The sequence below is a fragment of the Gobio gobio genome (assembly GCF_949357685.1).
Source record: "Gobio gobio genome assembly, chromosome: 17".
NCBI lineage: Eukaryota > Metazoa > Chordata > Actinopteri > Cypriniformes > Gobionidae > Gobio > Gobio gobio.
Window position 1 is genome coordinate 38,809,229 of NC_137110.1, and position 25,999 is coordinate 38,835,227.

Consider the following 25,999-nt stretch of genomic DNA (forward strand, 5'->3'; position numbering starts at 1 on the left):
AAGCCTGTAGGAAAGCACAATGACGCATCCTTTAGCAATATGTCAAAAGTCTCTTTATACACAGTTATTACACGTATAAACATACAAAACATTAAGATGAAGTGTCAAAGATTAAATATAAATAAAATCCGGAGTGTCACTAGGGCACTTGAATGTTTGTCACACATGTAGCTTTTTTGCATTGTCTTACAAGACGAGATGCTGTGTCTTTCATACCCACTTTTAAGATTAAAATATATTTCTAAAAATCTAGTTACAGAGAACAAAATGCTTGTAAAACGATTTGGGGTTTTTCAAAACTGCGAAATAAAGAACTCTTGCTTTCAGAATGGTGGTGACCAATATTTTCTTGAGGTACTGAACACTTTTTTTATGCAGTCAGCAATATTTACTCTCCTTGTGTACAGAATTGCATGTTCTTTCATCCAGCCATTATTGTCCATTTTATTTGTTTACTTTGGCTGAAACAAACACCACAACCTACTTGGGTGACTGTACTGTTTTTCTCCCTAAATCCTCTCGTAAAAGCTTTAATTAGTGTCTGAAAGCAAGTCTGGAATTTTTTTTTTAGGGAATTTCAGGTCAAGTGTATGTGGCAATATGTTTGTAAACACATTTGTCCTCTTTTACACGATTCTTCACATAACTGTCTACGATGAAGAGAACTATGAAATCACTAGAGCTTATAGAATTGTCTTCATTGATTTGTTATAAAACCAAAGTTAACTGTAAAACAACTTCAGCAAATTAGCTTTTCACATTCATGTTCTTTCACCATAGTTTACTATGGCGCAGGCAGAACAGACACTTTTTCTTCCCTAATTGTTTTGTGTCTGTTTAATTAGGTGCAATATGTATAGGTTTCCAGCAGCTACACATTTCCACTGAACACTAAGCACCAATCTTTAATGCAAAGGCTTTCCCCTCATTCCTCTATAAGAGCTGCATGGAATTACAATGCTCATGGAGATGGCAGTAAACCTGAGTAAGCTTACATCTTGGCTTCAGTTCAGATTTATCAAGCAAAACATTTTCATTTGTGGAGAAAAGTGTAATTCAAGTGTCTGGTCTTTTTCCCTCTTAAAGCACCAGCTGTGTTATTGGGATGTCTCTTGTGTTCTGCACTGAGAACTGCGAATTAGAGAGTCTGCAGATTCTTTGCTTCACCACAAGAGGGCGCGAGAAGACAGTGGGTGCCTTACAAGATCCCAGCTTCTCGGCACATGTAGTAAAACTGGCCTCTCTTTGCAATAAGGTTATTGGGAGAATCCATCTCCACGATATGTCCTTTATCCATAACAATAACCCTGAGAAAACAGAAACGTAATTAATTTAAGTAAAACATCACATTACAGATAATACTGACATTTGAGCAATAATAAACATTTGTGTTGTCAGATCACCGTTTATTTTCCTAAATTACACAAGCTCTTGTCAAATTAATACAGATGAGCACGTGGTAAACGACTGAACACTGTCGCGCACTGTGTGAAATGTGTTAAATTCAATTTACAATGAAGGTAAGCTGCTAATTCTCCTTTTAATATTTAGCCCGTTCTAATTTTTTACTTGTAGTAGGTCTGTCATTTATAAACCTGGTGCGGAACCAAACGGAAATGCAAAACGTCTCCCATTAAAGTGTGGTTACATTAGCAAAATTTCGCGGTCATAGAGGTCCATTGTCTAGAGTGGTCCAGGTATGACATCACTTTGTAGGCCAAAATGTAGCATTTTAGCAATTCCGTTTCCATGGTCCCAAAGGGATTTTTGAATGGGATTTTTTTTGGTTAAATGGCTAAAATAAGGTCTGTGGTGAACACAAGCTCAAGACACTTTCACGTTTTATTCTAAGACATAAAATACAACTGTGTTACCCCACTCCTGATTTTTTAAACGTGTCTTGAAAAAGCTAACAAGTGGCAAAATGGGACTTCAGAGGCTGTCGGGATATTAAACAGCATCACGCCACACAGGTAAACTCGATCTGCTTTTACAGCCTCATAATGCTCATAATTGTGCTCTTATAAGCTATTCTAACTCACACTTTCAGGGGAAATGTTTATGATTTAAAAAAAAAACAAATAGAGTTGTCAGTGGTAGTGGTGGTGGTCATTTATAACCTACCTAGCTTTTTACTTCTGGCGACTGCATTTAGGCTTCAAAATTAATAAAAGTTGTGTTCATCTGTGAAAATTATCTTGATGGACAAACCGTGCAAGTATCATAAACTTTTGTTGATCACAGAGCTTTTTTTTTTGTTTTGCTGCGATAATCCAAAAGCCAATGAAAAAATCATTTTGGGTTTTTGTCGAGGGAACCAGTGTGATGCTAACTGCCGGTTGACCTACAACTAGGCGTCATACCTGCACCACTCTATTGTCAATAGTACAGCAAATAGTACAAATGTATGAAGCACAGCTTACACAGAAGTCACTTTCAATGCCAATGACCTACTGAACCCGATGCAAAATCTGCAGGGCCTCATTTTCAAGACAGACAAATGGATAACTTACAGTTTCATATTAAAATGGAATGTGAGAAAGTATTATCGAACATAATAGCCGCTTTAAGATATTTCCTGATAGACCGTGAAGATTGACATGCAGTTGTGTGATCTAAAAAGTTTAGGAATCACTGTGTAATGATTTTGTATCATGACGTACTTTGTGTAATCCATAATGGTATTGAGGCGGTGTGCTATGGTAAGAACAGCACAATCTTCAAACTGGCTGCGGATGGTATACTGGATCAGGGTGTCTGTCTCCAGGTCCAATGCAGCTGTAGCCTCATCCAGCACCAGAATTTTAGTTTTTCGAAGAAGAGCTCTTGCTAGACATACCAGCTGCCTCTGACCAAGACTGCAGGAAGAGAAAAATTCGCTATTGTTAATCGAAAGTCTCTTTTGCAAGCCATTGGTGATCATGGTATAAAGAGATTTCAACCAAAAACAACATTCCCATTTGTCTCAAATACGGTGGCTTTTTTCCAGTAATTTATAATGGTGAAAGAATAGCACCATTGGATGCACATACCTGAGGTTTTCACCTCCTTCTGAGCACTCATGATTGAGTTTGTCTGGAAGTTCAGACACAAAGTTTTTAAGGTGAGCCAGTTCCAGAGCATTCCACACCTCCTCATCGGAATAGGCATCGAAGGGGTCCAGGTTCATACGGAGAGATCCAGAGAACAGCACTGGGTCCTGGAAGGATATTAAAATTGCGAAACAGATTTGTGAGTTCATGATCATTTGAAATGCAACAAAATATTGCAATTATAGAGTAATTTTGGTTCCATTAGTTGGAGTGTCTTATTTTTTACACACTTGTGGAATGATGGTGATGCGGGATCTTAGATCGTGAAGCCCGATCTCTGCAATATTGATTCCATCGATGTAGATCTCTCCTTTTGTTGCTTCCAAGATCCGGAAAATTCCAAGAGCCAAAGATGACTTTCCTGCGCCAGTTCTTCCCACAATGCCAATCTGAGATGATGAAAGGAACCAAAGCATGAGGGGCTGTGGGATTTTTTTCAGTATTGCTTAACTTCAAGAAATTATGGAAGATATCATCAGGAACACTTTGTATTACCACAGTCCCACCAAATGTTTGTCAAGTTTAATTAAAGTAATATACTTTGAACTTTTACCATCCTAGTTAGAACATTAAAATGGTTATATTTTGGTTGGATTATCCCCTCAAGGTGTACAAGAATTAGACATTTTATAAGATAGAGAAATTATATTTTAATTAAATTCGGGCGGGTGGCGGTTGAACCAATCAAATGAAAAAAAATATATATACATTGTTAAATATTGTTGCAGCGCCTGGTAGGCCACTAAGCAAACCTGCAAGCTATGAGCCCAGCTGTCAGTATGGAGGCCTAAACGTCTCGTAGATGAGACTGCCTGGGTTATTTTGTTTCAATATTAGTTATATTTTAAAACAGCCAGTCATTGTAGTCACTCAGGGAATAGGCATTTAAAAGAGAGATCTAAACTTCTACAAGCTCAATAACATCCACAGCAAAAAAAGAAGGTAAGAAAAATAGTCTGAAAACTTTGCCCATTAATTAAATGTGCAAGGCAAGCAGGCAAGTTTTGGGGTTGTTATGGACAATTAAAAATGTGAACATGCGTTGAACTGTTGTGCGGTGCTTTCAGCAAATTTGAGTGAATTAATAGAGTCTGCGTTTCTTTAATATCGAGGCTCCATAGTTTGTTTCTTGTATGAATGTTAGGCCTCCTGGTATAAAACGAGTTGCACTGTCTGCCTGAAAAAGATGCACTTTCTTCCTATGCAGTCAAAATTAACAGATTAATTAGCCTATAATGTGAATGACTTATTTTATTCAAGTTTTTTTTCTTTTTGCAATAGGCAATAATTAGTAGTGGGCTAAATAGCAGCATGTTGAAATGATGTGCCAAATTGCGTTTTTTATAACTATGATAAAATTGTACAGTAGCCTATTCAGGTAAGGTCAGGTTTGCCGATGTGCGTTTTATTTATTTTTGTCCCTGTGCGCCGATCGGAGACGGAGTTCACTGCTGATATTCTGGGGTACAATATTCATAGCCAATAGGCTATACTAGCAGGAGCGCGGGAAGTGGAGGTGCTGTAAATTTTTGTTAATTTACATTTATTCAGTTTAGCATTTAGTAATTTATTTGTACACTTTAAGTGGCCCATTAAAAAGTAGGCCTATTATTTATATGTTGAATTATGTTTTTAAAACCTACATGAGGTAATATTGTGACCGTTGCGGTGTACGTATAGAAAATGCATAGCGGTAATATTTCTTCCAGAGTGGAGAGCGCCTTTCTGAAGATTAGGTTCATTTCTAAAGCTCATGCCCTTTGTGACATGCTGGTTCCAATATAGCCCTATCTGAGCAACTTAAGTCTTTTTTCTAGTAGTTGTTCATTTAAAGCTACACTATGTAACTTTTCCGTCCACTAGAGGTCGCCTGTTCAAAACAAAGGCGTAGTTTGATGACGCCACGTTTGAGCGCAGAATCTTGGGACAAGTGGTCTTCACCTCACAGCCGGTGGAAAACAGTCAGGATAGGAAATCATGTTCATGGATGCGATTATTAACATTACTGTAGTCTGAAGCAGAGCAGGACCGAGTGTTGTGGAGCTGAGCAAGGCCACAGGAGCGATTGAAGAGCGAGACTGTTATTATGACATAGTCGCCGGTGGGACTTTTATTATGACACGGTCGCCGGCGCCACTTCCTCTTTTCCAGGCATGAGTATGAGGTAACGCAACTCTGTTTATCGTATTAGATATATCTGAGTGTGTTGAAAAAAGAAGTTATGACGTTCGTTCAACGGCTGCTATGACACTTGTTCACACTGCAGTGAGAGTACAGCGTTTCTGCTAAATAAAACCGGAAACCGAAGGTAATGCAGATATGACGCAATTGACAGGCGACTCCCTCAAACGCATAGGTCACACGTCCCGGTTCCTTGGTTAAAATATCAATTTCTCACGATATACAAATAGTTGGAAACATTTGGGATATTCTAAGTACTCAACTGAACAAAATATATAACACTGGCCTAGTGGTTTTTGAATATTTTACTGCAAAAATCTTACATGGTTCATCTTTAAGCCGTTGTTCACGCGGCGCTACCGCCTCCATGCCATTGTCTGCTATATTTGCTTATTATTTATTAAATCCAGGAAATTGGTTGATAAAACATTGATTAAAATGAAGATACAATTTATACAAAATGAAATTCACTTTAAAGAACGGCTTTCAACAAAACAAAGCTTAATGAAGTGGTCAAAATAATTTCTGACCCCCATGTCTTCTGACATATTGCGCATCTAATGTGTTCTGTTCATTTTTCATAATCAACGTAAATGAAATAAAAAAATAACATTATAATATTTAAACATATGAAACTAAACAAGTATAGTATGCTACAGTAGGTACAGAGAAATTTCATGTCGGAGCAGGATTTGAGTGCATGCCGTTTTACTGGTGAGCTGTTCATGAGTGGAGCTCCGCTTCGCTCACATGCTCTGGTAAGGTAGGCAGGTTTTTTGCTTTCATTTTTATTTCCTGTCGCTGTGCAGACTCTTTTATTGTATATACGATTGCTCGCGTCAGCAGCACCTTGCATCGCCCATTGTGCGGACGCGTCGACTATAAACAAGGCTTTAGAATCAGCGGATGGCGGGCGGGTGCGGCTTTGAAAATTGGTCAAAAAACGTTGGTGCGGATGGATGGCGTACGGATGATGAGTTTTGTGATGCGGTTGCGGAAGAAATAATAGCCCATCCGCGCATCTCTAACAAGAATCTAGCCTTGTTCAGGAGAAACGAGGCAAGGTGTATATCAACCATAAAAATTATTTAAAAACTAAACAAAATGAACAGCAATAATAGTAGAATATGTATGGACCTTCTCCCGCTCCTGGATGTGAACAGAGATGCCTTTCAGGGCCAGCTCAAGGCCTTTACGGTATTGAAGGCCATAATCTTGAAACTCTATGGTCCCAGTTTGAGGCCAAGATGGTGGCAAAGAACTTCCTTCTATGCTCCAAGCAGCCTGTAAATAATGATGTAGATGGTAAAGAGGTATGACTAAAAATGTTTGCTATTACTGACCAACACAGAAAAAGAATGTGATTTTTGTAACTATTTACATCTGAAAATTAAGGCTGAGAATATGATCCTGAATTTTATTTCCTGTAAATCAAGGAAGACTGAATTTTGAATTAGGCTGTACAGCCACACTCACCTCTTTTGGTGTGTCTGCATACTCTTTTACTCTCTCGACTGACACAATGTTGTTCTCTACATCTGTCCACGACCTTACAATCCAGCTTAGGAAACCTGTCACCTGAGAAAATAAAAGAGTCACTAAAGATTTGTCTGATCTTGGTGTAAAACAGATAATAGCTGCATTTTCTTCTATGTATTTTAATTTGAAAGCGACTGACCACAAATGAAAGATACACCTTTTCACTCTTGTGCAAGAGTTAAAAGTAATTTTGAAGCTGAGGTTTGAGGGTGAACATTGCAAGACTGAAGTTGCCACACGCAATATCTCCAGTAGCTCTCGTAATATTTGTGTTAGTAATGTCGGATTCTGTATAGAGACATTTGAAATGATTCACACCTGAAGTGAATGAGACACAGCCAGTCCGACCATCCCAGGGCTCAGGGTTCCTTTTGCCATCACAGAGAGAACAGAAGCAGCAAGAACAATGCCATTACCCAGAAACTCCAAATTCACACCCAGCCACCTGCACAAGATGACATCCAGGAAAGAGGTTATATATCAGTACAATGTCTAAAATGTATTTCATAAGATGCCCACCACAGGGGGTGGTAATACAGGATGCACGAATGCTTCCTGTATGAATTCTAGTCCAGTTTGTGATATTTGAGTTCTGAGTGTACATGTTATCGTGATTGTAAAACTGAATTTTGCGGAGTGCCTCACCTTGTGGCTATGAAACGGGGGAAGTAAGCAGTTTGGTTAAGATCCACCTTGTGATTGGCACCCATGATGAAGCGTGACTGCTCACTGAACGCCCGAATGACACTGGCACCCTGCACAGTCTCGTTTAAGTGCGTGTAGATTGGAGAGCGACTCACTGACTCCAACCGACGCAGCTGGCAGGAAGTGGCCACGTAGAAACTCTTAAAGGGTGAAAAAAGATTGAGAGAGTTTATAGTCAAAACCCAAGTAGGACTTTACCTGAATCTAACAGGAATGTTGAAAATCATCTATTGTTGGTGTCAGCAGATGGTTTCAAGAAACTTCTAGCATTTGAGGTTGGCAAATGAGCCTTTCCTTAACCCCATAAATGCAGATTCAGGCGTACCTGTATGAAACCATAGAGGAATGCCATAGGGAGGATGATAACGGCAGCGAAAGGAGTGGCCATCAACACAATGATACAGACTTCCAGGAGTTTGAAGAAGTAACTCAGCATCATCTTTAGCCCATCTGGGACCATATTGTCTATGGAATCTATCTCTTTAGCAAAACGATTGAGGAGGTTGCCGCTGGGAGTGGACTCGAAGAACGACATCGGGGAGTGAAGCACGTTGTTCAGAAGTTCCAAGTGAAGATGACGGGAGGCGATGATACACCCTAATGAGATGGCCACCGTGGTACCAAATATGGCAATTCCTAAAACACAGGAAATGATGAAAATTAGTTTTGTTTACTTGAATCATAACTGAAGCTGGGATAAAACACTAAGACTCTACTAACCTTGTGCAAGGCCGAGAGCTCCATAGACTCCAAGTTTCAGATCTGTGTTTAATTGAGTGCCGTTGATCACAGGCTGATCAGCCCACAAGCTTAACCAGTAATTATTAGACAGAGATGCTGCTTGTTGGAAGGCGTACAGGAGTACAATGGAAACTATTAAAGGCCAACCAATGGTGCGAAAGTATTCAATATACATCTCAAGTTTGACCTATAGGGACAGAGAGAGAAAATGGAGACAAGGTCATAAGCCAAACTTGCGTGGTTTATAGAAATGGAATGTCATTTTTTAAAAGAAGGTTTTAACATAAGTGATCTTACTCTGCCTATCCGTGCTTTATCAACCTTAGTCAGTTTCCCCAGGTCTTCATGGATGTGGTTCTCATCAGAATCAGGCTCAATTGTAATGCTGTTTGTGTCCCCACTGAAAGAGATTTGAGTTTGAATCAATCAACAAACGTTATGTTTCTCATATTTAGTGAATAACTGATACAGCTGACTGTTACGAGAGCTATAGGGTGCTGCAGATATGAGTGCTAAAATTTGGAAATGAGTTTGCATTTTAGCACCTCCGTTTACAACATCTTGACGTTTTTTCAAAAGGTATAATTGAAGAGTTCAGATGCAAAAGCCTCTAAAAGCCACTTCGGTCAAAAGTGAGAGAACGATACTGAGTGAATGCTCTCCGCAGATAGTATACGTTCATAAAATACTTTAACTTTAAACCTACTAAATCCCAGCCTCAGCCCATTCAGAAGTACCGGTACTTAGGTAGAAACCTATACATAGAAGCCTGACAAAAATGCTTATTTTAAAGAAAAACGTCAGACGGACTTAGAGGCTTTTGCATCGGAAGTCTTCAATTTGTTTATGGCCCAGCATTCGCTTTTTACTTCTATATGTATGCTTCAAAGATCATAAATGTTGTGTTCGAGATTATCTGGATGGACAAAACGTGCAAGAATCATAAACCTTTTTAGTTCCCCGATACATGATTTTGTGCCGTAATCCAAAAGACAAAGGAAACATCCTATTGCCCTACAAACCTACACCATACCTACAGCATTCTATTAGTCACCCAGGATTAACTGCAGTCATCCTGCACCGATTCCATTGTCAGTTTCAGTTTTCTATGTAACATTTATTAGCATTGAATTAGCATATTTAAAATCCCATACCCGATGAGCTGCTCTTGGGACAGATCCCTGGAAAATCGCATGAATTCAGTAACACTCAATCTTACGGATTTTCTGGAACCTGCAAGTGGAGTTCAACATAAAAATTATCAATAATACTCAGGTTTTTTTACACAACATTTGAATTTGACAGATAGCTGTCATCTTAGAAGATCATCCATGAATTTTCATACTGGTCCTGGTTGGTTTATGATGAATGGGTACCAGTCAATGCTACTTTAAGCAGAAGAAGAAACTTTGCCAGTGAAGCTTAATTCCATGGTTAAACTAGTTAAAATCATGGTGGGGACACCAATATCCACAACATATTACCTCTCTGGAGGGCCTCCGAAAAGCACTCTTTCCTTTCAGAGCCTGCGAAGGTGTGGATGAAATCAGCAAAAGCTCCATTCCGGTTCAGAAGTTCTTGATAGGAGCCTCTCTCACTGATCTCCCCGTCCACCAGAACCAGGATCAAATCCGCCTGAGGCAGGAAGCTCATTCCGTGGGTCACCAAAACCCGTGTCTTTAAAGAAAATGTTGAATGTTAGATATCGGAAATGCAGAGGAGCAAGAAAATTACCCCGTACACCATGTGTAAGGTAAACATTTCAGTGAAAGTCACCTTGTCTCTCAGTATGCCTTTGGGCCCAAAGACTTTGTTGAAGATGTGTTGACCAACATGTGCATCCACAGCAGACAGGGGGTCATCAAGCAGATACACGTCAGCTTTCCTGTAAACGGCACGTGCCAGGCTCACCCTCTGCTTCTGTCCTCCAGACAAATTTAAACCCTGGAAAAAAACTATATGTTTATATCAAGGTTTATATGCAGATACATGCTCAATAGTGATTGGTCTCATGGATGCTTATTGATCCTAATGAAGCAATCTGAATAATGTAACTTCATACAGGCTCAGTCCTCTACTTTTTTATACAGTGCAAGGGTCTCACCTTTTCTCCGATCTCAGTGGCGTCTCCTGCAGGTAGATTATCCAGATCTGGCAGCAGGGCACAGGCTTCCATCACTCGCTGGTACCAGCTTTCCTTTTTTTCCCGTCCAAACAGAATGTTGTCCTGCAGACTGGCATTTTGGATCCAAGCTTGCTGGGGAACGTAGGCAATGGAGCCCTATATAAACAGAAGTGAAGAAATGCTGTAAAGACAATCTGTAAGGATGAATTATTTTGCACTTTGAAATTTGATTAGTGGCATTTCAATAATGCAGAATATTAAATAATCACATTATTTGTCCTCTATTATATTGTTTATGGCCCGGTTTCACAAACAGGTTTTAGCTTAGGCTAAAATATGATTAGTCATTAGTTCAATTAGGACATTTAAGTAACTTTTATAAACATGCGCTAGAAAAACACATTACTAGTGTATATCTTAAGACAAAACAATGGCACTGACATATTTAAATATATATCAGTACAAGTTTCTTTCAGTTAAAACAACTCACTAGCTTAAGCCTTGTCTGTGAAACCGGGGGTATATGTTTAAACCTAACACTTTAAAGGGGGGGTCTAATGCTATTTCATGCATTCTGACTTATTTACACTGTTAAAGAGTTGGATTCTCATGCTAAACATGGCCAAAATGTCAAAAAACGAGTTGGACGTATTTCTGTGCCAAATAGTTTCGGAATATGGCCCTGTATGACGTTATAAAGGGCGGAATTGCTTGTGTGAGCACATCTCCCGGATGAGCACGTGGGCACATCAACCAGAGCGAGAGCAAGTGGACGGCCATCAACGAGCTTTGTTCAGGTTATTTCGTTTTTAGACCACGAAATCAACAATGTCACTAAAGAAGTGTGTTTCTGGTTGTGAGGGAAAGATAACCTTGTTCAGCTTCCCAAATAACCCAGCATTAAGGGAACAGTGGATGCAGTTTGTTTTTCCGGAGCAACAACGGAGTTCTGCAAGGGTGTTTGTTTGTTCCCGGTCATGAGTCGAAACTGCAGGTGGTGAGTGAAACTACATCAAATGTCTGTGTTTTGTTGGCAATTGACGCATAACTGCATATAATGTATACAACACAAACGTATAGTGAATTGAAAGTTATCCAGGGATAATGCCATGATGTATTGTGTGTGTGTGTGTGTGTGTGTGTGTGTGTGTGTGTGTGTGTGTGTGTGTGTGTGTGTGTGTGTGTGTGTGCTCGTGACGCTTTAGCTCCACCCACTGCACACCTTCACAAGCTCAGTTGTTTTTTAAAAGAATCGTTATGTACCCTTTGAATCTTAATGCTAAAAAAAAAATTTATTTTAGATTTTAAGAGGCTTAAATGAGATTTTCATATATTATTCTACTTTGAACGACGGGGCTCACATTATGGTCACCTACTCTATAATCATAACATGCCATTAAAAAAAATATTTTATAAAATATATACAATGAGAGTTATGGTTGATTAGTGCCAGTACCTTGACTGAGACAGCCCCGCTTCTTTTTTCAGTCTCCCCAAGAATGGCTGAAAGCAGCGAGGACTTCCCACTGCCAACATGGCCGACAACAGCAACCAGCGAGCCACAGGGAACTTTAACGCTGATCCTGCTCACACACACACAGAGTAAGCGAGGGGGAAGTTGCTGAAGCTTGGACACCTATTGCCTGATTGTGTATTCAGGTGCCTTATGGAAACTTTCCGGATAATGATACCTTTTTAGACACGGGGGGCCATCCTTAGACCAGCTGAAGGTTCCATTCTCAAACACTATGCCATCCACATCTGACAAGTAAAGAGCAACAATGAAAGAGCAAAAGTAAATAATGTAATATCATGCCTTAATCACCTACCATTACATGCAATCTATGCAGGCAGACTATCTGCACACATCTATGTCACAAACACAAATTGTTCTGGAGGAAAGTGCAGATAAAATTACAGAGATTGCTTCTGGGAAACTAGATTTCTTCTGCAGCTTGTGAAATTATAGACTCACTTTAATTACACAGTCTAATTAGCTTCATCTTCACAATAATAGCTTTCAAAGCCTATCTCGAACAGATTTGATGAATGCCGCCCACCCCCACCCCCCATCAAGTTAGTTTGGATAAACTAACCTATATGGATGTAAAAAAGTTAACTTTAAATAGAGGAAGACATGTTGCATTGTAAAAAATAAATTAGGTTTAAAAAAGTACATATAAATATAACAAGTATAAATGTAATTTGAATTGCAGAGTAAATAATAATATATAAATTAATATTGTTGCAGTGTTCAGGCTAATTGTTTTTTAATGGACTGATGTTTTGTGCAAGGTCTACGGTAATCTAATCTAAAAAAAAATATATATATATATATATATATATATATATATGCATCCTTACATAGAACAAGCAGTTTAGATAGATGGAAAATAAAAATAAATAAAATGTTGTAGTAGGCTACACAGCATTCACATGTAGGCAATCCAGTGAATTTTTAGAGATCTCTAATTGTTTGTTCCAGGGAGAGGAAGTGAGACATCCATACCATCTAACTGTGAAATTTAGAGGCTATTATCAAACTGTTGTTAATCTCGCTCTTGCTCCTATTTCTTACTGACAGACGGAAGTGAAGAGCAGAGGGAAAGTCTCACAGGGTACAGACAACATCCAATCTGTTTTTAGCTTTACAAATCTATTGCGCAATAATGTTTGTCAACAAGTGGTCTCTCACCGGATTTAAAGGATTCTCTTGCTACATTGTCTGGTTTGATTTCATCTTGACAGAGAAATTTCCCAAGACGCTTTAGAGAGACGAGGGCCTGCAACACAAGAATAAGTTGCACATTTAATTCAAGATCAGTAGAATCCTGAAATAAAGAAATAACTTAATACATAACAGCAATATGAAATAATCAGGGCAGAATATATATTTTGAGTTCATATAATTCTCACCTGCATGGTTGTGCTCATGGCAAAAGGAAGCTGGCTTAGAGGAGTTTTCAGTATGTTGATGAGAGCCATTGATACAAAGATTTTTTGAGCATCCAGAACATTCTTATCATCAATGAGCACATAGACGCCAAACATGGCAAAAGCAACCTGGCAAAGAATGGAAATAGCAATCAGTCAAAACTATAATATCACATCCTGTCTATAGGTAATGTAAGCTTACAATCATTACTTCTATATAATGTCTATTTAGATTTAGGTCCTTCCCAAAAGTGTGCCTTCGAGTCCAAGACCATATTTTTCAGAGCATTTGAACTTGGACCTATATTTAGATTTATGAGCTTTAAGGTCTTGGATTTGGACTTGAGTACCACAACACTCGGTGACATCCCTGATACATTTGTTAAGAATCTGTCTTTTCTCACCAGAAAGGACGAGGAGTTAAATGAGGCAATAGACACAGAGTATAAGATCTGTGATTTCTTCAGCGTTTTTAGCTCCTTCTCTCTGTATCCCAGGACTTGCTCCAGAAAAGCCTTTTCCCAGGCGTAAAACTTCAAGATCTTGATACCATTCAGAATCTCATTCATTAATTTGACCCGTCCATCCATGTACTTCATTTGTATCTCCTGTGGAATGAACAGAAAACAGCCAACTGTCATTAAAGTTTTGGCACAGCAAATAGAGAGCTTTTTGGGCTTTTTTGTTGCTTGATGTCTGGCTGCCCTGCTGACAAAAAGCTACATAGCATATTACCAGTATATGTTGTGTTATTGATACTGATCTTCTGATGTTCCTACAAAGCTTCTTGACTGAACCAGAAATACATACATGATGTGTAAGTGTTTTGCTGATGAACAGGATGCTTTTTCTGGTTCACCAGTAAGACCAGCATCAAACCAATTGACACTTTTTTTCTTACACTGGTCGTTTCAGCAGAATGGTTTCACGTCGGAATAAAGAAGGCAATAAATTCCGAACTGCATGTTAAGATATTCTAGAACACAATAGCTATGAGCTGAGAGATTGACTCAATCAGTGGCATGCCAAATGTCTGTTGTTTTCTGAAAATTAAATTTGAGCTTTTATTGCCATTTGCAAGCACTGTGGTTGCTTTGCTTCAGAGGAAGCATGGGGAACTTCAAAGGAGCAAGAGAAGCTTGAATCCAACCCGCACACTCACGCTGTGCTCATTTCACTATCTAAACCAGCTGTGGACCCTTCACGCTGACTTACTTTAGCACTCATTCATTCATAGCACTCCTCAACATTCTGATGTCTCAGAAAGCATCTTATTGGGTGAGATAAATGAGGATATTAACTCATTTTTATCTCCTTTAATGAGAATCTCATTCAGATTTAGCCATCCCTCTTTGAACTTTAAGGGTTTTGGGTCACAAAATGCATGTTCAAAAATGTATATTATGTTTCTGGAGATTACAACGTCAAGACGTCAGTCTTACTTGACATCTAACCGACACATATCATGTGATTGATGGACAAACATAAGTTGTGAAAAGCACATCATTTCATAGCCCCTTTAAGGAGTCTGGGCCTCAAATAGCAGGTGAGTGACAAAACATGAATCCTGAATTACAACATTACAGTACCTGGAGTTTGCTTCTCTTCCTTGCAATGAATCCATTTAGAGGGAAGATGAAGATCACGGTGGCGATGCCCGCTAGAGCTGATGGTCCTAAAAGCTGAAATAAGACATCTCTTGTTTATTTCTCTTGGAAAGCTGAAACAACTATTCAACCAATATCCCCAAATGTTAATAATGCAATTCAGACTTGCATGGAGTGGAATGAAAATACACAAATATGTGTGCCCTCACCTGCCAAAGAAAGAAGAGACAGAGTGTGACCTCAATGGGTGCCAGCCACACCGCATTGAAATACACCACAAAATCCATCAGCTTCTGGGTATCGGCAGAGACCAGATTGACTATTTCCCCCACTGTGCATGTTCTGCGTGCTGCACTATTCACGACAAGAGACTGGGGATAAACAAGATGCAACGACAAAAGCAGAGAGAAAGATTGATTAACATTTTTTATTATTGTAAGGTGTTGCCAAGGAATAAGGAATATGAACTACTAGGAACACTTCAAATAGTTGTACTGGAAAACATAGGAGTAACACGACACGTAATCCGAGACAATAACCGACAAAGGACTGAACAAACCGGGAGTATATATACACATAGTAAATGAGGGAACTAAACAGGAACAGCTGGACAATGATTAACTGAGTTACCTAGATGACAATCTTGAAAAATCAGGAGAACAACCACAGGGCAAACGGAAAAATTCACCAACAAAAATTTGCCCATTCATCCAGTAGAGCATTTGTGAGGTTTTATGTTGGACGAGAGGGCCAGTCAAGTTCTTCCACACCAAACTTATCCAACAATGTCTTTATAGACCTTGCTTTGTGCACTTTGGCACAGTCAAGTTGGAGTAGAAAAGGGCCTTCCTCAAACTGTTCCCACAAAGTTAAAGCAGCATTATCCAAAATGTCAAAATGAATGGCCATGGAAACCCATTCAATGAAGCTCCTACCACACAGTTTTTGGGCTGATATTAATGTCAGTGGAAGTCTGGAACTCTTCTATGGAATCAGCAGAGTGTTGGCGACTTTTATGCACCATGTGCCTCAGCACTCGGTGACCCCATTCTGTGACTTCATGTGGTCTTCCTGTTCATGTCATTGAGTTGCTGTTGCTGTTGTTCCTAAACGCTTCCACTTTCCAATAATAGCATGGCTAGGTGCTTGATTTTATACAAGTGTCAATGGGTTTGATTGAAACAACTGAATTAAAAAATTAAGAGGTGTGTCCCAATACTTTTGTCCATATAGTATATATAATATTTGTACTGCCCTTGAATACTCCCATTACTCAAACATCGTCCAATCACAGAACCATATGTTCTAACAAGGTTTTTGTGCTGGTGAGATGGCCTACCTTTCTGTAGACAAGACCCATGACAGCTGTTTTAACCCTCATGCCCACAGTAAAGCAGGTGTATGTGTACTGGTGGTTGAAGACAGACTGAAGGCAGGACAGGAGGAACACAAGAGAGGCGTAGAAATAGCCCTTCCACAGCGGAGCATCCTCATCCTTCATAAAGCCTAACAACAGACTTTATAAAAAAAAGAGAAACATCGGTGAATGAAGGCACTATATGGTATAAAGAAATTTGCAGATTTTTGATGTAACTAAGCATTTGGCTAGATTCCTCTGTAACAGACCACATCCAACCATTGTGGTTTGGCTCAAGGTTTACAGTAGAGCTTAAAGCCACAGCTTTCTTTGAAAATGAAGAATGGTAGATTTGTTGAGATTAACAAGACGTAGCATGTTCAACTGGAAAAATGTTTTTCTGAATGCTAACCAAATGCTACAAAATCCATGTTGGTTACCCTGAGGGCAGAAGACCTTGAATGTTTCCACAGTTCCCCCCAAAATCCACCTTTTTTGACACAAGATCCCAGTACAATATATCTACTTGCTACAGTTTGGATCTCCCTGCTACAGTTTGCTGGTTGCTGACTGAACCTCCCATTTAGCTGGCAGCTTTCCTATAGTAACCACAACCCCGACAGTGTTCCTCTACCCTCCCCGAAGCTAACACGTCTACGGCGGACAGAGCGCTGTGGTCATCTCTCGCTCTCAGGCTTTCAGACTTGAAGCCATAATTGCTTCTCTGTGGGCATAAACAGCATAATCTCTGTCTGGCTGGTATGGCGTCTCTGACTCAAGCACCTGCCGCACACTGCCACTTCCTGTTTTCATCCCAAGATATTGTGAACCGTAAGATGTCTCTTCTAAAAATATTTTGATAACCTAGCGAGCTGTCTTTAAAAGCACAGAGGGGCCATCTGTGTTTATTTGAAGGCAGAACTTTTTCATAAACACGGGCCAAAGCCTAACTTACCCTACACCAAAGCCCAAAGTTTTAGAACTTTCACTAAGGATGAGGTCAAGATGACTCGTTAAATCAGCTTTGACTTTCTCACCTTAGAACCTGTGGAACTGAAAACATGAAGGCATCATGGACCATGAGGCACAGTGTCCCGGTTAGGAAGTAGGGTCCAAAGCTCCGCGCAAGTGTCCGTAACAGACAGAATCCCGAACTCTGCTCTTTTTGAATCTTCCTGAGGAGTTGGGCCTGGTCTGGTAGTCGAGATCCCAAGGCAACACTGGTACTTAGGTGGTTCTCCTGCCTGTAGATGGAGAAGAGGCCAACAGACATGTGCATAAGAAATTGGTGCTGAAGCCTAAATGCAGTTGTTAAGCTTTTTAATCCCTCTTTGTAAGTTTTAATTGAAAACAGAATGACATTAAAACATCCTGCGGCACAATGCAAGTTTCCACAAATTATAAAACGCATGGGACCTCTGACATGTGAGGCCTTAAAAGAGGATTTCAGAGGACTTGAAAACACTGTATGTTCAAAGCAGAAAAGTGTTAACAAGCCAAGCAGTTGACACAATCCACTTGTCTCGATGGTGTACGCAGCAGGGCTCCTTTTCTGTCTTATATTAGGTCTGTCTATTTGTGGGCATCTTTCAGATGGAAATGTGATTGCACTGATCAAAGCAGCATGAGGATCCACAGCAAACAGCATAAATGTACACGTGCCTCAAAATGTTGTGTGTGAAAAAAAACATCTGATGTCTCAGTGGAACTCACTGCTGTAATTTGGTACGCTCCGCTGTCCATTCTTCTTCCAGGTCGTTTATGATCCTCTCTGATGTATCCTCTTCCCTCAGACTCCACAGATCTTCTGCTTGCAGAGGAGAACGGTATCCTTTAAAAACCAATCTGGAAGCACACACAACACAAACTGAATACATTTCTTTCACTGGACCAAGTATTTAAAAGAGTATTATCACACATTAGTAATGGTATTCAAATCATTTAATTCCATACCCGCTAAACCACCAGAAGAGGATCTTGGACAAGAATGATGCATCTTGAACAGGACATGCATTCTGAGAAAAGGAAAAGAACAAGTTGGTTACAAATACACTATATGGCCAAAAAGTACAGCATGTGGATATATTTAAATAACTAAAAGTAAAAGGTTTTTGGTTCAACAAAAAGTAGGCCGACTAGAAATGCTGTTGGGTCCCATGATCATTTGGCTATAATTTATTGAATGTTGTATATGTCGGCCCAGTTTACTAATTGGACCGGTACCGTTAACATTTAAAATTCACATTTATCTGCCAATACGGATCCCTAGCAGTGTCTTTACTGGAAATAAGGGGCCAAGCCAAACACTTTAATTAAAATATGATACAGACACAGATTATATTATAATTGTCAAAATAGTTCTAACATTATACACACAAATAACCAGGTGTGAGTCAGTTTTAGAAAGAAGTGTTGCACAGTTTTGCTTTCTTGGATGGAGAAAGCAGTGGCTAGAAAACCTATTTGGCAACAGTGAACTGAGAGTAAACAGAGAAACAGTGTGAAAGCATCTGTAAGAGTGGTAGACCTCTATATGTGTGTGTGTGTGTGTGTGTGTGTGTGTGTGTGTGTGTGTGTGTGTGTGTGTGTGTGTGTGTGTGTGTGTGTGTGTGTGTGTGTGTGTGTGTGTGTGTGTGTGTGTGTGTGTGTGTGTGTGTGTGTGTGTGTGCCTTATGTGCCACAGTAACACACTTCCACCGACTGATGACCTCAGTGCTGCCCCTTTACGCATACAGCCATACACCCAAACACTCAAACACTCGCTCTCTCTCCCGCCTCCTAACCGGAGGTCTCACTCTTCAGGATGCTGTGAATAACCCTACACAGGAAGTGACTGAGCCGGGGGGATCAGGGGGTGTGGAACAACGTCTGTGGCTACAACCTCATCACAAACACTCTTAATTCCTCTCTGAGCTTGTTTCCTTGTTTTTCTCTGGAAGAGAACAGTCAGATGGACCACTATCTCACAAGACGTCAGGAGATTACATTCTATGTTGCTCTGCTCGGTGCTATGTGTGTAATTTGCATACATAACAACCAAACAGTGGGCAGAATGAGTCAAGAATTTAGTTTAAAAAAGGATACATCATTATCCGGGAAGGAGGACCACAGAGTGTCCATGTAGATGAGTCAAGATGTTTTCATGTTCTGCTGAAAACGTCTCTTTTATCCAATCATGATTTCAGCTAATATCTAAGTGCAACATTCTTGCGGGAGACAGTAGTTGGATATGCTACCGCCATTACCATAATTTACTTCAAAATGGGGGGTTTGTGTTCTATATTATATAAAAACAGAAGTAAACACCACAGGATTGTTTGTGATGGATTATTTTAGAGTTTGCTCTGTTCGTACCTTGAGGGTGGCTTTGCCTGAGGGTGCCTGGTCGGCAAAACAACTGAGGAAGAGCTGCGCCAACTGCAGGGCGAAGTAAGAGAAAAAGGCCAAATACCGCACAATATCCGGAGAGAGACCCTGAAAAGCAGAAACAGAGGATTAGATACAGATGAAAGAAAGAGAGAGAGAGAGACCATAGACAGACTTTCCCATCTAAATAAGTACCACAACCAGGGATTTCCCATAATGCTACTGTGATGTTATTCCAGTCCTGATCCGCAGACTTCCCAACATGCTGTTTACACGCTGAACATACTGTTCCTATGGAAATCTCTGGAACACAACTTGTTGTTGAATATCTAAGACTACATCTCTTAATGAACCTTGAAGTGCTTGTTTTCTGCGGACATTCTGGTCGATCAAAATGTCACGCGAGAACTCCCTGACTAGGCGTAGAAGAGCTAGTTGGTGCGGGAGGCATGTTGTTTACCGACTGATGTCATGTCCCAAACTAAGGATTAATGTAAAAATTATGATCTGCTGTTTATTCTATAGGAAATCATGCAGTGCAGGGCCCCTTGTGTGTGACAAATAAAACTCTTGAATCTTGAATCTTGAATCTTGAATCCCTTCTTACTGCGCCTAATGTCAGAAGACATGGGTGTGCACGAGCATTAACAACATAGTAAAGCTTATTTTGAACAGTTAAGGGAAATCATGGTGAAAACCAAACTCTTTAATGACCTGCTTTATATAAATGAATTACGTATGAAAAGAGCCATAAAAGGCCTCAAGTCACGCTACAATCTGGAAACTCATAGATTGCTGCTGTTCAAACCTCCGGCCACTATTTGCTGGTGAGGAGCCAACAGTAGCTATATTTACAAACTTTACACATGTGCTGTTCATATGCTGCTCATGCATTTCTAAATGTATAGTAGATACCAAGTTTATCTTTCTGGTGTCCTGGATATAGCATCTTGGCTACACTATTGGAGCACAAGCCATTTTGAGACAAATCTGTAGTAAACATCCTTTTGGCCATGGAGCCCCTTGCCAACATAGAGGCTTTATTCTTTACTACACCACAAAATAAAAAACAAGGCCAGAGTGGTTACAGTGGTCAAAATGTAGGTCAGTCAAAATGTCATTCCACTCTTATCCAAGCATAAAGTCAGGGGCGAAATATTCTTATCTGTCTTTATGTTTTGACCCACTTTTGCAGGATATGGGGCAGAACTGCCTAGTCTAATTTCTAAAACTGTTAAACCTGCTTTCTTGCTATAGGTTGTTTTCTTAATTGTGTTATTGTCCTTGGGCTAAAATGACTGTCTGGCATATGCAATCGATTAAAAACATGCACTTTAGCCTGGTTATTGACATGACATATTCAATTTGTATAATTTAGTGAAAAAAGAAAAACACTCATACTGTACTTCCACTTATTGTAATAAGTGCAAAAGTCCGATTTAAACTTTCTGATACTTTCTGACATATGTTTCAAACTAACACCTACCTGTACTTGGACTTCACCTGAACTCATGAATGTGACAAACCAAGTCCAAGCATGGGGAAAATCAACAGCGCTAAAAGTAGAAACTGCTGGAATGTTGAGCTGCCAAGTGTTTGTGTGAGTGTGCTGCGATATATTTGCTTGTTCATGTATGGATATGTATCTGCTATGACCATGTATGCATGCGTGCACCTGTATTTCATCCATATGTTAATACACCCATATGTGGTTGTATGTGTAGGCTTAGTCCAAGGTTTTGTGAATGTAACGTGAAACTGAAATTCTCCGGATGTGGGGGTCTGTGTCAATTGTCATTTTTCTCACCTGCTCCACAGCCAGCTGGACCTTTGCATGAAGTGGAATAATGGAACAGACCACGCCCAAAAGCCAGAAGAAGAACAGGAAGACAGAGGAACGGCATCCCCGCACTCTCTCCCAATGAATCACGCACACAGCTAACACCTGTCAAACACACAGCCGTTAATGACATTGTTCTCATCTGCTAAAATTACAGTTCATACAAAACAGTAATAACAAATGCCTTTAAAAGGAGCCTAATTACAGATAGCCCTCTTCCAGATGAATATCTACTGAATTATGCAAGTTTAATTTAAAGGCAAAGTATGTAATTTTTTTAAATGTTTTCAAAATACTTTCTCCTATCCCAGCCTAAGCCATTGGTAGGATGCAGCCCCAGAAAGTGTAGACACTGTGGTTCTCTTTGAGTGACCTATGGTGTGAGTTTAGGGATGGGACTGTCTGTTTGCTCGACCAATGGAAAACAGGGAAAGTGTTCAGGGAAACTTCATTACTTCATCCTTTTTGAAATTACACATTTCACATGAGTTACGCTAACTCATTGTGAAGGACTTTAAATAGATTTAATTACATTTAATAGATTTAAATTATAACTACTGAGGCCATGACCTTTAGAGAGAAGGAAGATCAGTAAGCAAATAACTTTTATCCTGCCAACCAAGAAAGAAAGATATGAAATAAAACATTGTAGCATGCAAGTTGCATACTGGTTAATTCAGTCAGTGAGCTACTTTAGCATCAAAGTATATGGATAAAGCATGGAGCGTTTGAGAACTGAATTTAAGTTGATACTTTTACAATTGTACTGTGCTTTATTGTTGACCTGAAGTCAGTAGTTTTGTCGAGGTTATATTGGGATTTTCCTGTCTACCACCACGGCTGTCTCCTCTAACACATGTAAAGTGTGGCCTCTGTTGATCCCACATCTCTCTTAATTACTGTGTCTTTTCATCATCCAAAAACAATTTGACATTCTCCATGTCTCAAAACCAGACCAGTGGTTCTCGCCGATCCCAAGCTTGATGTTCATTTGTTGCAGTATCTCCAAGGTAGCGCAAAACATCATTTGATTACATAAAAAAGCAGCCTCCTGGTGTGGTACAGATTAAGGATCAGGGCTGGACCCAAAGACGCCGCCTCAAAACCAAACCAAAACCATATAACCTCAGAGAAATGAGGTGAAACCTTTAAAAGGAACTCTTAATCATGTCCTAATGAAAGATGCCTGTGGAGGTTTGTTGCGCTACCTGGAAACAGAACATGTAAACCACATGTAACATCTGCATTGTTGATGTTGTGTTTTGACTTTCACGTCTCACGGGAATACGTCCTCTGGACAGTGGGAGGAAGCCAAAGCTTGTAATTACACTGGAGGGTTAAGAGCGACAGAAGACAGAGACAGATCTGCTTCCTGCAGCTTAAATGACAGCACGCAGTAAAACTGGCAGCAGGTTATGGTTGGTAGAAAAAGTATTTTCAGCTCCACACAACAATATTAACTAAAATTCTATATTGAGGGGGACCAGATGAAAAAATGTAAGACTGTGCCTTTAAAAACATTGCAGGAATGTGTAGCGGTTACAGCCTATGGTTCCAGGTCTGTAACAAATTTTAAAAAATGATGTAAAAATAATGTTAAAATGATGAAGAAAAGTATTGTAAAGAGCCATTTCAGCTAATGAATCTGGTGGACTGATGGCTTACAGTCCCAGCAAAGTGTGCCAGACTGCGGTAGTTTGATGTATATTCCTCGAACTAGCACTTATAACTAACCTGAAAGATGGAGCAGTTCCAGTTACATTTGCCACAGATTTGGGCAAGTTTATGATGCTCTTTTAGGGAATCTGGTGCTACAACAATCCAGACGGTGTTGTAAATAAATTGCAATTGGGGGGTGCAATCCACTCAGTAAATTCCCCCTCTAGGTTCAATAGAATTGTGGTGGTTGTTGCTTTCTAAACTGTTCATTACATAAGCCAAATATTACGCAAGAAAACCCATCGGTGGTAAAGGGGGTTGGGCAAAGAAACGAAGTATCATTTTCAGATTTTAAAAGCAATATTTATGCACCTTCTTAATAAATCTCCAAAATTGTTATTGAGGTTTTCTACTCACATTCCAGCACTTGCCCAACCTATGACATTGCTTTATTTCACTTTTTTGACCAATTAAGATCACAATCTGTTAAGGTAGGGGTCGTTTAGGGACAAGATCACACTGTTTAACTCTTTAAGTGTTTTTTCTATGACACTAGCCAATGTTGACTTAGGTGTCTGAAGAGACCACAGATGGGTCATGAGTCTGGTTTGGAGGCCAGAAAGCGATGATGAGATTGTGTTCATTAGGCCTTGTGTAGGTGTGCCCCTAACCTAGTTTACCTCAGAATGTCACAGTCTATTAGATGAAAACAGCTCCTGCTGTGTAAGGGTTTAGGAGCTTTTTTTTACAGACATAAGCAGGTGTGTTGAGAAATGAAGGTAGGAGTGGAATGAATAAAGCTTACATCTTTAATGTATATTTGCATATGTGGGCTGATGCATCCATCTTTAAAACATATGGTTATGTTTTGGATACTGGTTCCTAATATGGGATGCTAGGCCACTAGGCTTTTCAACTAGCTTATCACGCAAGACTTCTTTGGTTAACCAACTTTAAAAGAAAAACAAAACCAACCGGCTTCATTTACATGGTTATGCTGGCCAACCTTATACACCACAACACTGCTAACCAATGAAAACTAGTCTAGACCAAAATGGAAATTAATTTTGGCGAATTTCTGCAAAATTTCACAGGCAAAAAAAAGGTCAATTGTCTATTGTCAAAAGTGTTATGATGTATGACGCACAGTTTACACAGAAGTCACTTTCAAACCAAGCAGCAGCAGAATTCAAGCGAGCGACTTGAACCTGTTGTAAAGTGTGCATTGGGAAATCTTTCGGTCTCATGTTTGCCTAACTCCTGTTCACGTGGATTCCTATTACAATGACTGAATTTCTCCCTGTACTGTTACATTTTTCTCATAAATTTGGAACTTAGAGGTTACATTACCACGCTGAGACTGCGTATGATGGGACTGAGCAAGAAGACAAGGTGTTGCTGGATTTCCTGTCTTCGTTCCAACAGGATGTAGAAGAATTCCACAAAACCAAAGGATGCCAAGAAGAACCCCAACAACTGTAAAAGAGCAAAGAGGAATACAATTCATATCAAGGTGAGAACTGAGTCTCTCTTCCGGAAGCTCCAGTGGTCAATGACTGTAGAGAAGAGGTGTGATTTACATTATGATAAGACTGGATTGGAATCTGTGTGACTCTGAACAAACGGAGGAACAACTGTATTTCAAACAAAAGAGTTTTAGAGCGGAAGAGCGAAAAGTGACATCACAGCTCACTAGAGTGCTAACCGCACTCACACCACAAACTGAGGTTACACACACCACTCTCTCTTTTACGGTCTTCCTCAGCCACTAAAGCGTGAACTCGACCCCTCAGTCTACCCAGACCAGCACGTTCACTTTGTTTTAACATTCTGGTTTGAATTTTATAGCCCACAAAGCTGGTACTTTTGAGACCCGGACAGGCTTGTATAACATTAACAGGTCTTGGCGGTCTGTCTCACCAGCTTGGCACTGCAGAGTGAAGAGAGGGGCAGCCGACCTCGGCCGTGGCAGTACAGATGAAGGCAGTAGAATGGAGAGAGGACCCACAGGTAGATGCATGGAGCCCACACCAGGACTGTGTTCTGGAAGCAATTGCTCAGTTCGGGGTTATGCGTGTACCATGTCTGGTTCCAGTCCTGGAGACGAAAAACAGGGTGTGCTTAACTTTTCAACCAGTTATATGGTAATTGACAGTCTTCATTCTTTCATTGGATCAATATTGTCTTGATCCAAACCCTCTCCACACAGAAACCAGATATTGTCTTGATCCAAACCCTCTAATTTTCTAGAACATCTAAAATTAGGTTATCATTTTGAACATCTTGAGCATTTTTCTTATTGTTTATTGCTCATCTTGTCTCTTTATATTACTGGGTGAGAAACAGCAGAGACTGAATTAATTAATAAAGTCTTGAGATTGGACTAAATCAATGTAATTGAAGGAACAGATCTGCCAGATACTCTGACAACTGAAGAAGTTTATTAAATCGTTACATTTCCATCTGCTAGCATGTTTAAAATATTAAATGTCATGTAAAATAAATCACATTTTAAAGTTTGACCACAGTACATCATCTAAACTTAAATGCGACACATTTAATAAATAATCCTAACTGAAAAGTCATAAAATGGCAGTACTGCAAAAAACAGATTTATTCTGGTTTTGTGGTTCTTGGCAACATACAATGTTTTCAAAGAACTTTCAATATAAATATAAAAAATAACAACTCTTTACAGGTATAAATGTGACAAACAAAATATGAATCAATGATATATATTAAATGTAATGATATATTTATATTCTTGAATAATGTTCAAGATATAAAGTCTGATATTAGAGGTTTGCTCACCCATAGTGGGTCAAGTCCACTTAGACTGCAAAAGGTATCCAT

The 25,999-nt window shown here is 39.6% G+C and overlaps 1 protein-coding gene across 1 annotated transcript; it reads right to left on the bottom strand.

Annotated features, from left to right (window-relative positions):
* Positions 1-34: 34 nt before the first annotated feature.
* On the bottom strand, positions 35-25,999 carry abcc6a (ATP-binding cassette, sub-family C (CFTR/MRP), member 6a; the record flags this gene model as incomplete). Its single annotated transcript, XM_079840282.1, has 31 exons — positions 35-1,307; positions 2,664-2,858; positions 3,033-3,199; positions 3,323-3,481; positions 6,411-6,557; positions 6,750-6,851; positions 7,131-7,257; positions 7,458-7,657; positions 7,843-8,153; positions 8,238-8,445; positions 8,556-8,658; positions 9,413-9,491; positions 9,743-9,935; positions 10,035-10,202; positions 10,363-10,539; positions 11,840-11,966; positions 12,075-12,144; positions 13,079-13,166; positions 13,300-13,446; positions 13,722-13,925; positions 14,907-14,999; positions 15,134-15,295; positions 16,264-16,441; positions 17,319-17,525; positions 17,995-18,126; positions 18,235-18,296; positions 19,636-19,755; positions 21,455-21,592; positions 24,497-24,622; positions 25,067-25,243; positions 25,958-25,999. The coding sequence occupies 31 exons, from the start codon at positions 25,997-25,999 to the stop codon at positions 1,199-1,201; spliced, it is 4,518 nt and encodes a 1,505-aa protein (XP_079696408.1). The 3' UTR covers positions 35-1,198.